General features: G+C 41.9%; 1 protein-coding gene across 1 annotated transcript in view; it reads left to right on the top strand.

The window, feature by feature from the left end:
• The first annotated feature begins 5,076 nt into the window (after positions 1-5,076).
• The window catches only part of gdi1 (GDP dissociation inhibitor 1), a 15,501-nt gene continuing 6,694 nt past the window's right edge, over positions 5,077-13,883 (top strand). Inside the window, exons 1-8 of the mRNA XM_061257819.1 lie at positions 5,077-5,360; positions 7,597-7,704; positions 8,487-8,586; positions 9,260-9,394; positions 9,880-10,078; positions 10,810-10,941; positions 12,654-12,753; positions 13,177-13,348. Coding sequence (XP_061113803.1) covers positions 5,316-5,360; positions 7,597-7,704; positions 8,487-8,586; positions 9,260-9,394; positions 9,880-10,078; positions 10,810-10,941; positions 12,654-12,753; positions 13,177-13,348 — 991 coding nt within the window. The 5' untranslated portion in view covers positions 5,077-5,315. The remainder of the gene's footprint in view (positions 5,361-7,596; positions 7,705-8,486; positions 8,587-9,259; positions 9,395-9,879; positions 10,079-10,809; positions 10,942-12,653; positions 12,754-13,176; positions 13,349-13,883) is intronic.

Raw genomic sequence — 13,883 nt, 5'->3', positions numbered from 1 at the left:
CAGGGAGGCATCTGATTGGCCCCAAATTTATTCTGCAGCAGGACAACTACCCCAAACATACAACCAATGTCATTAAGGAATGTCATTCTTGAAAAGAATGGGTGGGTGATGCCCAAATGTCATTCAATGTCATTCTTCAGCATGAAGAAGAACAAGGAGTCCTGGAAGTGATGGTATGGCCCCCACAGAGCCCTGATATCAACATCATTGAGTCTGTCTGGGATTACATGAAGAGACAGAAGCATTTAAGGCTGCCTAAATCCACAGAAGAACTGTGGCTAGTTCTCCAAGATGTTTGGAACAACCTACCTGCCGAGTTCCTTCAAAAACTGTGTGCAAGTATACCTAGAAGAATTGATGCTGTTTTGAAGGCAAAGGGTGGTCACACCAAATATTGATTTGATTTAGATTTTTCTTCTGTTCATTCACTTCTTCTGTTCATGCATATCATCTATTTTTGAAAGCATTCTTAAAGCATTTTTTCACACCTGCCTAAAACTTTTGCACAGTACTGTATATAAAAAAATAAATAAAATAAAGTTATACGTTATAAAATATATAAGGACCATAATTTATATGTCTCAACAGCTTTGATGTTACAAGAAAGTTTATTTGGTTCTACATACGTGAAAAAATGGTTTCTGGATTGTTATTGGTGAGCTGGTTGGTGCCTTACATTGCAGCCAAACACCATTGGTGTGTGAGTGTGTGTGTGAGTGTGTGTATGAGAAGCATCAATTGTACAGGCGCTATATAAATGCCAACAATTTATTCCAGAAGAGATTTCTCAAAAAAATAGATTTTTATATAATTTGTCCGACAAACTGAAAATATGATATCCAGACTCTGGTCATGAAATAACAGAAGGTAATGGCGAGAACAGGCCATTCAGCCCAGCAACGCTCGCCTTTTCCTACCCTTAAGTGTACCTACTGCCTAGTTTGCCTAAAAGCTAAATAGTATCTAACACCGTATCAAGCCAGGTCTTGAAAACCCCCAGTGTTTTTACTACATGCACTGGCAAGCTATTCCACACATTGACCACTCGCTGTATGAAAAAGTACTTCCTAATATATTTGCCAATTTCCATTTGTGCTCTCGCAATGCTAACTGAACTCACCCTGAACAATCCCAGATAATTCACTTTGTTAATCCCTTTAATTAATTTAAATGCCTCAATCTAATCCCCTCTAAGTCTCCTTTTACTAAATTTAAAGAGATTAAGCATCTTAAGTCTATCCTCGTAACTGTTATCTTTTATACATGGAATCAATCTGGTTGGCCTTCTCTGAACCTTTTCAAGTCCCTCTATATCTATCGATTCTTACTGATATAATCAAAAATATCAGACCAGAATAATTTGGAGAAAATGCATTCACTAAACAAATGAGTTATAGTTTCACGTTTAAACTTGCAGAAACTACAAAGTGGGTCAACATGGATGCGGTATTTTGCTATAGAGCTCTTTACAGGATAACATCTATATATTATATTATAGGACACTTCCTTCACTTTATTTGTTAATAAGTATTTATTTCTTAAAGACCAGACTGTGTCCCATTGCACATAGGGAAATTAGCTTAACCAAAATGAGATAAAAGCTATTACTAAATCCTTTAAAAAATAATGCTCTTATACGTTTATTATCAGAAGCATAATTTTTTCCATTGTTTCCATGGCCAATAAAAATGTCAACTGAAGTTGAGCAGATTGCAGCAGCATTTTAACACCCGCATCTAGGCCTCCTTTGGAGTTTGGGATATGAAAATAATTGTCCACTCTGTTTCTGCGACGCTGCTGAACTGATCCGTATTTCTGTACTTCAGTTGTTTTTCTGCCCATGTATGTAGCTGTTCTATCTTCACTGCAACCAGATTGCTCCCCAGGGCAATAAACATATAGTGCATTTACTTATTTTAATGTCATTATAGGCCTATTTGGTCCCACGTGTGGTACGGCAATTCTCGTTTGTGTTGGAGTTGCCCAGCCTGCACGGGTTATTTTGGTTTGGGCTGTAAGTGGGCTGTAAGTCAGCATTGTGCATGAAAACCTAACCATGTTGATTTTGTTTTCAGTTCTTCTTTATTTTTACATTCATTCATTTGTTAATTTTTGTTAAAGGAACAGATGTTCCACCAAAGGCTGTAGAATGTCCGCTCACGTGGGGCAGGTTGTGGTTGCCAGGGGCGCCGCCCTCTGGACTTCACTTTGTGTATTCCAGCCCTGTGTGACATGCACAGGGGGCAGAACCTGAATGCCGTGGATTTCAGCTCGGTGGGTTTCCCAGGTGCGGCCTGTCCGGGGTGCGAGAGGGTGCTCTGGTCCTGGTTTTCGGTCTCGTGCTATTAGCAGGTTTCAACGTTGGCAGGTGTTAAGCTCTAGAAACCCTTATTGCAGGGAAGTCCCACTGAGACCAAGGTCTCTTTTTCAGGGGAGCCCTGATTACAATAAAACATTTACAACAAGTACAGTTACAGTTTGGATCCTAGGAAATCACAAAAAGCGGTATTGCCCTATTGCCCTAGTTCTGGGTGCCTCTAACGTAATCCAATCTTGAGATCTGATATGATGACTTGCGGTTTTGATGGACAGAAGCCTGGTCAGGTAGACCAGAAGCTTGCCTAGCAAGGCTTTATAAATAAATAGAATGCTATTTTGCTTCCTTCTATAATGAAGAGAATACCATCCTACTGAACTATATAAAGCACAGTGATGTGTTCGGAAACCATGTCCTGTAATGAAGCGCAATGCGCTATGATAAATTGCATCCAATTTATCTTCCCTGGACTCTGGGCTTTTGAGTCACATTATAAAACCAGGCAGGCGTAAACTAGAGCACTGCAGAGCTTTCAAACAAATGCCCTCTAGCTTAGTGCAAGATTAGGGTTTAATATGTTTTACACCCTTTCTGATTCTGTTCTCTTGCTCTGCTGAGTTCCTGTCTCTGTTATGTGCTGCCCAGAAATCTGGAAGCCAGTTTACCCTTGTTCTCTCTCGCCTCTTTCTAGTGCTCTGTTGGTTATTGTTATCGATCCCCTCATGGTCGCATCTGCCACTCCCTCACAATGAAGAGCAATCTGCAGATTAGAAAAACATTTTGGTCTTGAAAGTAGGGAAAATAGGCTTTTTGAGTGAAAATATATGTATCACTAATTGGCTAAAGTAATAACTCCAAAGCTGGCCCCTTGATTGCACCCACTGAACTAATATTACAGATCAATAATTGCGCCACTTGTGGACGTGGCGTCACGTGCACTATTATTCATGGCCGTTAGAGGGGGGTATTGCGCTAAACTTGGCCGTTACATGTAAGCGCTCACTAAACTGCGCTGTAGGCGCTGTCCAATGCTTGACCACGGAAGTAGAGACGGTGGTGCACTTTTCTCAGAAGTTAGCCACGCAGGGCATATATAGCCTACTAATTTACGACAGCACTAACCCGCCATAGGCTAGTCAGAAATAAACAATGGTATCAACGAATCGTCATACTAACGTCATCTCTATAAACTGCAATGGGAAATTCTAATCATATTCATGACGCTATACAAAATGTTTTAAATAGCATAGGCCATACAAGATTTACGTCAGAATTAGGATTTTCTCTTTCTGCAAAGTAGGCTATACAGTATGAACTCAAATTACGCTGTTTGTTGCGGGCTTTGTCTCTATATAGGCTACAACAATCACCACGATGACCTAAATCCACTGCATGAGCCGTTCTGAAATAAGCAATCATTTTTCGCAGGCCTAATCATTTTCTATTTCCATTCGCCTAAATGCAGAGTAATTGAAGATGTGGTGGTTCGCATGGTTTACTATCTCTCAGTTGAGTGTCCATTTTCCTGTTATGCACCAAATGTCACATTTGTACTACGTATCTATGAAACCATCGCCCTCGGTTTCCTATATGAGAGTCGAAGCCCAGAGGATATGAAGAGAGTCACATTGAGAGTCGAAGCCCAGTGGATATGAGGAGAATCACATTGGCTAGGCTGCCGGAAGACCGCACCTTGCAGCGTCTCGTCATCCGTTCTGTTTCCATAAGCGACAGCACCAAACTGCTTCACATGCACCATAAAATAGTATCCAACCATGTGGCATGTGTATCTATACAATTGCGAAAGCCAGTAACATCCACTCCACATCATTAAAGGTGACCATGACAACGATGAAACAGCGTCTTTTTCTCACAACACTCTTGTTAACCACCAAAAACTAGCGATAACGAGTCCCTTATTAACCTATAACTCGGCTGCTCTCCATGTTGCTGGAAATCGAACCTGTATACCCTTTATGTGTTGCTGTCCATGGTACCGAGGTCGAACCCTTCAATTGGATCTGCTGTGTTTCTGTGGAATCTAAACCTGTAAATCCACCGGCCAGTTATTTCACACTTTACTTAGGCTATTCCATATGAACACCCGTTTTAGCTTGTCATTTTACGAAAATAAAAATATATTACGCTATTCACTTGTAACAATAGAGGGCGTTATTATATGTTTACTCGATGCAGATGGAGCTAGCCTATTTGAACCATTAACATGCCGATTGGTGATGTGATTAGAGTTTCTTGAAACCAATAAGATGACATTTGGCAAAGCATTTGGGTTAGTCGCTTGTGTATGTGCACATTAATCTTGTCTGGAGGCCTATGCGTCTTCACGTGCTGATAGCACTTCATCTCCTGTCGCCGCCTCAGCTCAGCACCCGATCCATGGCTGTACCACTGAGGTATCGATTCCCGCACGGCGAGGAGCGACGCAGCCGGCGGAGGAATACGGCAGCCTCCGCACCAAGGTCACCGACTGCACAGTCTCCAGGAGTGGGGTGATAGAATATGAAGAACAACTGTAAAAATACTATAAGCAATATTTAATGTGTGCTAGGCATGAAGCCTAAATATGTAGCCTCTGTGCATCACTGAATTACACATTTTGGATTGTTGTCCACGTAGCCTACAGCTTTGGGGTAGGCGGGGATAACGGAAATGTTGAATTATTCTATCGCAGGGGGAGGGGTGACGTTTTCCGGGCAGGGAGGGTGCAGAACTATTTCCTGACGCGGACGTATCTGGGATGGGTGGAAGAGTTCCACGGACAGGGCCATCTTTGGTCGTTCTCGCCGGCTGCAATACTCACTCCTGGAATCGTTTTGAATTCACGATTGTATAAATAAAACTTAGCGACATCTCGTTTACCGCAATCCAGCGTAAAAGCGACAGTTCAAATTACTGAATTTACGTATTCATTTCTATTCTGGCACATTTGCGTGCATTTCAAAAGGCAGTCGCAGGACCGGAGCAGCGGTGATACGACATGGATGAGGAATACGATGTAATCGTACTAGGCACCGGACTCACAGTGAGTATCTGTCAAGGCTCTGCAATGATGCGAATGTTTGGGGATTTTGCCCCCGGATAATTATAGGATGTATGTCGATCTCCAAAAAGGTGAAAAGAAAGACCAATTTAAAAAGGAGCTTCCAGAATGAATTACGGGGTTGTCAGTCGCAATGTCTGTTTCACTGACATCAGGCGTCACTGGCACTTTCAATTCAGGAATTTGCAACATTAGCCTACAATGCATGACAATACAGCATTCAAGCTACATGATACTTTAGCCAACCAAATGCTAACAATGCCTTTTGAAAGGGCCCGCATGCGTATCTACCCCACATATTGGTATACACAGGGTGGATTATGTTTCAAGAAGCACATTTAGCATAAGATTCATTGTGGCAAAGGTGTCCCTTTTGGGAGATTACCACTCTAATATGTGGCATTCAAATCCACTAGTCATGGACGTTGGCCTAGTGGCACATCGTATTCGGTTGTGACAGGCCTGCGGACGACGGAAAGGGAAAAAAACGTTTTGAATTATTGATCGCGAGTGCGTTTCTGGTCGCCCCTGTATAATGTTCCGCTCAGGGTCTCCAGTTAACACGCCCTGTTGTGCGTCTGTTTTGAAGCAGAGTCACATCGCCTCTTTTCGTGCTATCCCCACGCCTGTTCTTAAAAATCGTATAAATCATGTGGATACTATGAATGAACGATACATGTTAATGTCATTTGCAGATCATTGTAGGCAATTGTGATTACACTGGCGTTAACTATGCGGTGGTTACAAACCAATTTTTTTTGGTGTACAGGCAATTCACTAGGGTTTTAGGCGCGTCAAAACGGCAGCCTAAAACAAATTATTTCAGCATGCCCACTAATTATAATTATAAAAAAAGTCTTAAAAACAATATCATAACAATAATAATGTGACAACTTCTAAGCAAGACCAGCACACACCACACAATGCTTGTGTTACATAACAGTATAATACAGCATCCTTGTGACGTCACATGCAGTCGTCCCGAGGCCTCTAATTATTGTAAGAATATATATTGATAACAATCGTGATTACCGTATATGTTTGCTTAACTCTGAGAGGCCCAGTTATATTTACTCTACGATTTTTAGTTCGACATGTCTTTATGCCGAAGTAGATACATATCAGCAAGAAGAGAAAAAATGATATATGATAAAATTATATTTTGCTGTAATTGCCACACAAATTGCAATATTGCTTTTAATATGATCGCTTCTCTATTTGTTCTTGAGTATCGGTCACTACGAGTCGGCGCATAATAGCGCGTGCCATTTTTACTAGCTGCTGCAAACCGTTTGTGCTTTACTGCTTTGGGTGGGGTTTTGGAAGACCGGGATATCCCGGCGTGCCTTGCACTTCGGAACAGTGGCGGAGGCAACAAGGATGAATGATTCTGCGCAGACGGGAAAAAGAAGAAATGAGTGCGGAGGGAGGGGGGAATCAGTGATGTGTAAAAAAGAACAGGAATCATTCAGTGATCGAAATGTAATGCGTGTTATTGCCCCAAAGCGAAGCCTAACAGTTAAATTACAACCGAGGTTGTTTCAGTTAAGTCATTACCCAGTCACTGCTACATAAAAAACGGAAACCGTGTAACATTACTGATAAATAATATTGAAGATACACAGATGGATATTGTCCTCCTGTGTGTCGGCAAATTCGTATTAATAAAACTGAGCCACGAGAATTTCAGATTGAAAATTTCAGATTGTAGGCTATAGCTATATATATATATATATATATATATATATATATATATATATAAATTGCACAAACTGCCGTTGAAGGTGTTAAAATATCCGGAATTGCTGTGTACAGGGTGTTATTGGGAAGCCGGATATAGTGCTAACAAGCGTATGCGTATTTAACACTTAAAAAAAAAAAAAATTATATAATGGTAAGTATGAGTAACGAGTAGCCCGTGTCCTGAAGGCATGCTGACAAGGTTGTGTTCTGTGGAGATTAAAATCCACTGTCGGCTATTGCCATTGTCTGCCTGTATTTGAGCTTTCTTGGCAGCTTGAATGATGAACACATTTGTGCTCACAAGAATGTGCCCTTGTATTTGTTAGCGGGCCTATGCTTTACTTGTATAATTAGTTTGTATCATTACTTTGAACTTTGTCGGCATTCAGGTCAAACAAGAAGGTTTAATTTGCCTGTCAGTGTTCATAATGTAGCTGTATCCTCCATGAGTCGGACTGTGTGCGTGTCTGTGTAGGAATGCATTCTGTCCGGGATCATGTCTGTCAACGGGAAAAAGGTGCTTCACATGGACCGAAACCCCTACTATGGTGGCGAAAGTTCCTCCATCACTCCACTGGAGGAGGTAAGGAGTGCCCGTTTGGACCACAGTCCTCGATGATGTAACCTTCCTGTTCTCAGGGTCAAAAGGGACCCTTTCTGAGTTTTAACAGCAACAAAATCCCCCTAAATTAAATGTTTTCAGCATGAAATTGTTCACTTGTCCTGGAGTTACTCTCCCCTTTGTAAACAAACAAAAAAACGGCTGTGTGGATCTTATTGTGGCTACCGACAAGATCAGTTGAGCACAGAAAAGTATTTGAATCCAAAACAATTACATATTTGACCCAGATCTGCAGGATAGTACTGGTCCAGGATAGTTGTAGTAAAGGTGAGTTTGCACTCTCAGAATTAAAGGTACGAAAAGTGCCTAAAAAGTGCTCTCTGGGGCGGTACCCTATAGGAGCATAAAATTGCCAGCAAGATATAACTAATTTGTACCTTTTTTGCTTGGAGAATGTACTCATTTCACCTAAAGAGAACATTACTGTACTTTCAGGGTACATTTGGGAAATGTGATCCTTGAAGAACAGAAATGTACCTCCACTGTGGCTTTATTTTTGAGAGTGTCCCACCAGCCTGTAGCTCTGTCTCTGTTGGCCTCTCTGTTGATTTCAGTGAAACACCAATGAAATGAAATCATGCTTCTCTCCCCTCCCTTTCTCTTTCTTTGGGTCCTTCAGGCTATTCTCTCTTTCCTTGTTTCTCTTCTCCACTCTGTTCCCGTTGTTCCTCTGAGGCAGCTGTGTTCAGACTGGTGTCATATGAGCTGTGTCACATGATCTCCTGTTGTGTGTCCTGTTTCAGTTGTACAAGCGATTCGGCCTTCCAGACACCCCCCCAGAATCCATGGGCAGAGGGAGGGACTGGAACGTGGACCTCATTCCTAAATTTCTCATGGCCAATGGTGAGCCTCTTGCTGTTTCCCCTTGTTGTGTGTGTGTGTGTGTGTGTGTTTAGATGTATCTGTGTGAGAGGGTGTATTTCTATGTATGCGCAAGCTTGCGTCCAATTTGTGACACACAGTATGTGTGCATGCCTTTGTGTCTGTTTGCGTGCGTGTGTTTACACACCTATTGGTCATGTGTGTATGTGTATAGTGCGGTCCATTAGTATTTGGACAGTGACACAAATTTAAAGGGCTATAGATTCCCTCAAATTAAAGCTGACAGTCTGCATTGCAATTTGGGTATTTACATCTGTATTAAAGCCCTATGAAATTGTCAAAATATTTATGGACCTCACTATATACTGTGTGTGTATCTGTGTGTGTGTGTATGTATGTGCTGTTTCTATGTGAGTGTATGTATGTGTAAATGTGCTGTTTCTGTTTGGGTCCGTGTGTGTGTGTGTGTGTGTGTGTGTTTGTGTATATGTATGCTATTTCTGTGTGAGTGTGTGTGTATGTGTATATGTGTTGTTTCTGTTTGGGTCTGTTTGTGTATGTGTGTGTGTGTGTATGTCTGCTGTTTTTTTGTATGTGTATCTGCTGTTTCTGGGTGTGTGTGTATGTTTGTGTATATCTGCTGTTTCTGTGTGGGTGTGGTTGTAATGTGGAGCCAATAATGTGTGTCCTCCAGGCCAGCTGGTGAAGATGCTGCTGTACACAGAGGTGACCCGGTACCTGGACTTTAAGGTCGTGGAGGGCAGCTTTGTGTACAAGGGAGGGAAGATCTACAAAGTGCCCTCCACAGAGACCGAAGCACTTGCCTCAAGTAAGGGAGCGTCTCACAAGTACAGTGCAATAACTGAAAGTAGATTCTACCATACTTCTTTTGTGTTTCTCTGCCTGTCAGATGACCAGTAAGATTATGTTACGGCATATAAACAGGGTTAAAGATGCAGGATTAAAGGTGGAGGAGGGTACATTTTTTGAACAGATACAAGAAAGAGGGAGACCCTCTTCAGAAAGAGTGACATGAACAGATGAGATGAAGACTTCAATAGAGTCATTAAACTGTTGTGCACCAGAAGGTACACTCTACCGTAACTATTATGTGTGGGTCGTGCTACAGAAAAGCATTTGTTTGGCACTACTGTTCTAAACAAACAGGGCTCTCTACCTTTAACATTGCGCCTTCAAGTTAATTAGAGAGACCAAACACTGGGAGTTCCCCTTTCCAACGGTTGTTTCTTTAATCTCTGGAGAAAGGAGTTGATGCTTAGGGTACTTCTCCTGATTTCTACACTGCCTGTTTAGATCTCATGGGTATGTTTGAGAAGCGGAGATTCAGGAAGTTCCTGGTGTTCGTGGCCAACTTTGACGAGAACGACCCTAAGACCTTTGAGGGTGTGGACCCCAAACTCACCACCATGAGGGACGTTTACAGGAAGTTTGACCTGGGCCAGGACGTGATTGATTTCACTGGCCATGCCTTGGCCCTCTACAGGACAGACGAGTAAGTGCAGGCATCTTTTTTCTGCATCTCAATTTCATCTACCTGATGAAGACCTAACCTTAAATAAACCTAGAAATGAATTAAGACAAAAATAAATAAACAAAAATAAATTAAATAAAATGTTGCCCAAGCCATTTACACCTAGCCTTTTATGTGTAAAGAGAATTTACACATTATGAACTATGTTATTTTCTGCGTTCCCTCTTAATGATAAACACTAATGATTTCAGAAACTGTTTCATCCTGCATTTGGATGAAATTAAGACAAAGACATATTCCCTTTTTTGCACTTTCAAAACATCACCTTTTCTTCAGTGATGCAAAGCCTCCCTCTTTCTCTTTCTCCATCTCTCCCTCCCCCCCTCTTGTTCTCTGGCTGTCTCGCTTTGCTTGCCTGGCATTGATGCAGAAGGCTTTCCAAAGCTGGAAACAACAACATTAAACCAGGAGTGATGTTTTGACATGACATTAGAACAGACCTGGGTCAAATACGTAATTTATTTAAATTCAAATACTTTTCTATACTTTACCGAGCTTGTCTGGTGATTGAAACCTATAGAATACTCTCAAAAACGGCAAACCCCATCTTCTGGTCCTCTCGGATGACTCTTGCACCAGGCAAGAGCAATTCAGCATCGAAAAGTATTTGAATTCAAAACAATGACAATGTATGTAACAGCAGCAGAATGTAAATATGTATCTTTATATCTGTACCTTTTCCCTGTGCTCAGATACCTGGACCAGCCGTGCTTGGAGACTATTAATCGGATTAAGCTCTACAGCGAGTCTCTGGCTCGCTATGGGAAGAGTCCGTACCTCTACCCCCTGTACGGGCTGGGAGAGTTGCCACAGGGGTTCGCCAGGTCTGTATGCACGCAGTTACACTCATAGCCTGAGAGGGGGCGCTGCAGAGCACGATTTCATGTTGCAGGCCTCTAGTAATCAGTAGCATTGTGTATCTGTATCGATTTATATCTTTGTGTATCTGTTTTGTTTAAAATGCTACACCATTTACACACAGTCCCCTACAGAAGTATTGGAACAGCAAGGCCAATTTTTTTGTTTTTGTAATACACTGAATACATTTGGGGTTGATATTAAAAAGATGACACAAGAGTTTCAGCTTTTATTTCCTGGTATTTACACCTAGATGTGATACACACATTGGAATATAGCACCTTTGTTATCAGATGACCCAATTTTTAAGTGAGCAAAAGAGTAAATAAAGTAAGTAAATTTGGTAGCATATCCCTTGCTTTCAGTCAAGCTGCATCAAGCTTGCGACCCATTGGCCCATTGACAAACTGTTGCATTCTTCTTTTGTGATGCTTTTCCAGGCTTTTACTGCAGCCTCTTTCAGTCATTTGTTTCTGGGGGGTTTTCCTTTCAATCTCTTCTTCAGGAGGTGAAATGCATGCTAAATTGGGTGATTGACTTGGCCAGTCTTTTTCTCCCTAATTAAGTCCTTTGTTGTGTTGGCAGTGTGTTTGGTCATGCTCTTGCTGTATGATGAAGTTCCTCCCATTTAGTGTGGATGCATTTCTCCATAAGTTGGCAGACAGAATGTTTTTGTAGACTTCTGAATTCATCCTGCTGCTACCATCATGAGTTACATCATCAATAAAGATTAGTGAGCCCACTCCAGAAGCAGCCATGCAAGCCCAAGCCATGACACTTCCTCCACCCTGCTTCACAGATGAGCTTGTATGTTTTGGATCATTAGCAGAACCTTTGTTTCTCCACATTTTGGCCTTTCCATCACTTTGGTCTCATCAGTCCATAAAACAATTTGTTTTTCCAGAACATTCTTGGCTCATCTCTGTACTGTGCTTCCAATTCTTCCTAATGATGAGTGATTTGCATCTTGTCGTATGGCCTCTATATTGCTGCTCTCTAAGTCTTCTTCAAAAGGTAGACTCAGATACCTTCACCCCTGCCCTGACTGATTTTGGGGGTTTTTCTTCACAGCTCTCACAGTGTTTCTGTTGTCAACTGCTGATGTTTTTCTTGGTCGACCTGTTCGATGTTGCTCAGGACGCCAGTGGTTTCTTTCTTTTTCAGGACATTCCAAGTTGTTTCAATCCTTAATGCTTGTGCAGTAGATATCCCTATTAGCTTCAGAATGGTTTGCTTTTGTCCCAAAGACAGCTTTCTGGTCTTCATGCTGGTTTATCTTTCCTACCACAAATGCAGTCTTCCCAGGCAAAACCCAAGGCTAAAACCAAGAGTAGACATTTAGAATTATTTATTGTTTAACCAATCAATCTAACAGGACACATCTGGGCAACAAGAAACACCTGTCAGACACAGGTTCCAATACTTTTGCTCACCTAAAAATTGGGTGGTCTGATACAAAAGGTGACATGTTCTAAATTGTTTTTAGCAAATCTTGATAAAAATACCAGGAAATAAAAGCTGAAATTCAGATCTGTCATCTCATGACGTCAAACTAGGTTGTCTTCAGTGTGTAGTAAAAACAAAGGAATTGATGTTCTAATAGTTTTTGAGGGGACTGCACATAGGCCTTTGCATTGTACCTAACTGAACAATGAATGTCTGCCTGTCTCTTGCTCAGGTTAAGTGCTATATATGGAGGAACCTACATGCTGAACAAGCCTGTGGAGGAGATAGTGATGGAGGATGGTCATGTGGTCGGAGTGAAATCTGAGGGAGAGGTAAAAACAGATCTGGGGAAACACTCTTGTTATGTTTCACTGTTCATTACTGTGCTTGTTACAATTCGCTTTAAGGTTCTCATTAAGGGACTTTTTAAGGTTCTTGTTAATGTCCTCGTTAAGGTTTCCGTTCAGGTCTCTCACACACACTGATGTCCTCGTTAAGGTTTCCGTTCAGGTCTCTCACACACACTGATGTCCTCGTTAAGGTTTCCGTTCAGGTCTCTCACACACACTGATGTCCTCGTTAAGGTTTCCGTTCAGGTCTCTCACACACACTGATGTCCTCGTTAAGGTTTCCGTTCAGGTCTCTCACACACACTGATGTGCTCGTTAAGGTTTCCGTTCAGGTCTCTCACACACACTGATGTGCTCGTTAAGGTTTCCGTTCAGGTCTCACACACACTGATGTCCTTGTGGTAGGTGGCTCGCTGTAAGCAGCTCATCTGTGACCCGAGCTACATTCAGGACCGGGTCCGAAAGGCGGGTCAGGTGATCCGAGTCATCTGCATCCTCAGCCACCCCATCAAGAACACCAATGATGCCAACTCCTGCCAGATCATCATCCCCCAGAACCAGGTCAACCGCAAGTCAGGTGCGTCCTGGTTCGGTCAATGTAGTACTAAGATACGGATTAGCAATCAGTGCACATGTAGGCGGGGGTAAGTGAGAGCTGTACTAAGGTGGGGATTAGTGATCAGAGATCAGTAGCCTGGATAAGTGAGAGCTGTACTAAGGTCAATTGGGTGAGGAACCAGCGTTTTATACAGAGGGTTGTGGATTCAGAGTGTGAATAATGGTCATGAATGTCTTCAGTAAAGGTATCCAGCTTTAGAATGGCTGATATACACTCAGTGAGCAATTTATTAGGTAGACCTGTACACCAGTTTGTTAATGTAAATATTTAATCAGCCAATCATGTTGTAGCAACTAAATGCATTAAAGCATGCAGATGTGGTCAAGAGGTTCGACTGTTGTTCAGACCAAATGTCAGAATGATGAACAAACGTGATCAAAGTGACTTTGACCATGGAATGATTGTTGGTGCCAGACAGGCTGGTTTAAGTGTCTGGGAAACTACTGATATCCTGCGATTTTCATTTTACATTTACATTTTACATTTTAGTCAT

Source organism: Conger conger, chromosome 10, assembly GCF_963514075.1.
Source record: "Conger conger chromosome 10, fConCon1.1, whole genome shotgun sequence".
Lineage (NCBI taxonomy): Eukaryota > Metazoa > Chordata > Actinopteri > Anguilliformes > Congridae > Conger > Conger conger.
The sequence above is the reverse complement of the archived record's forward strand: the minus strand, read 5'-3'. Positions and strand labels throughout refer to the sequence as shown.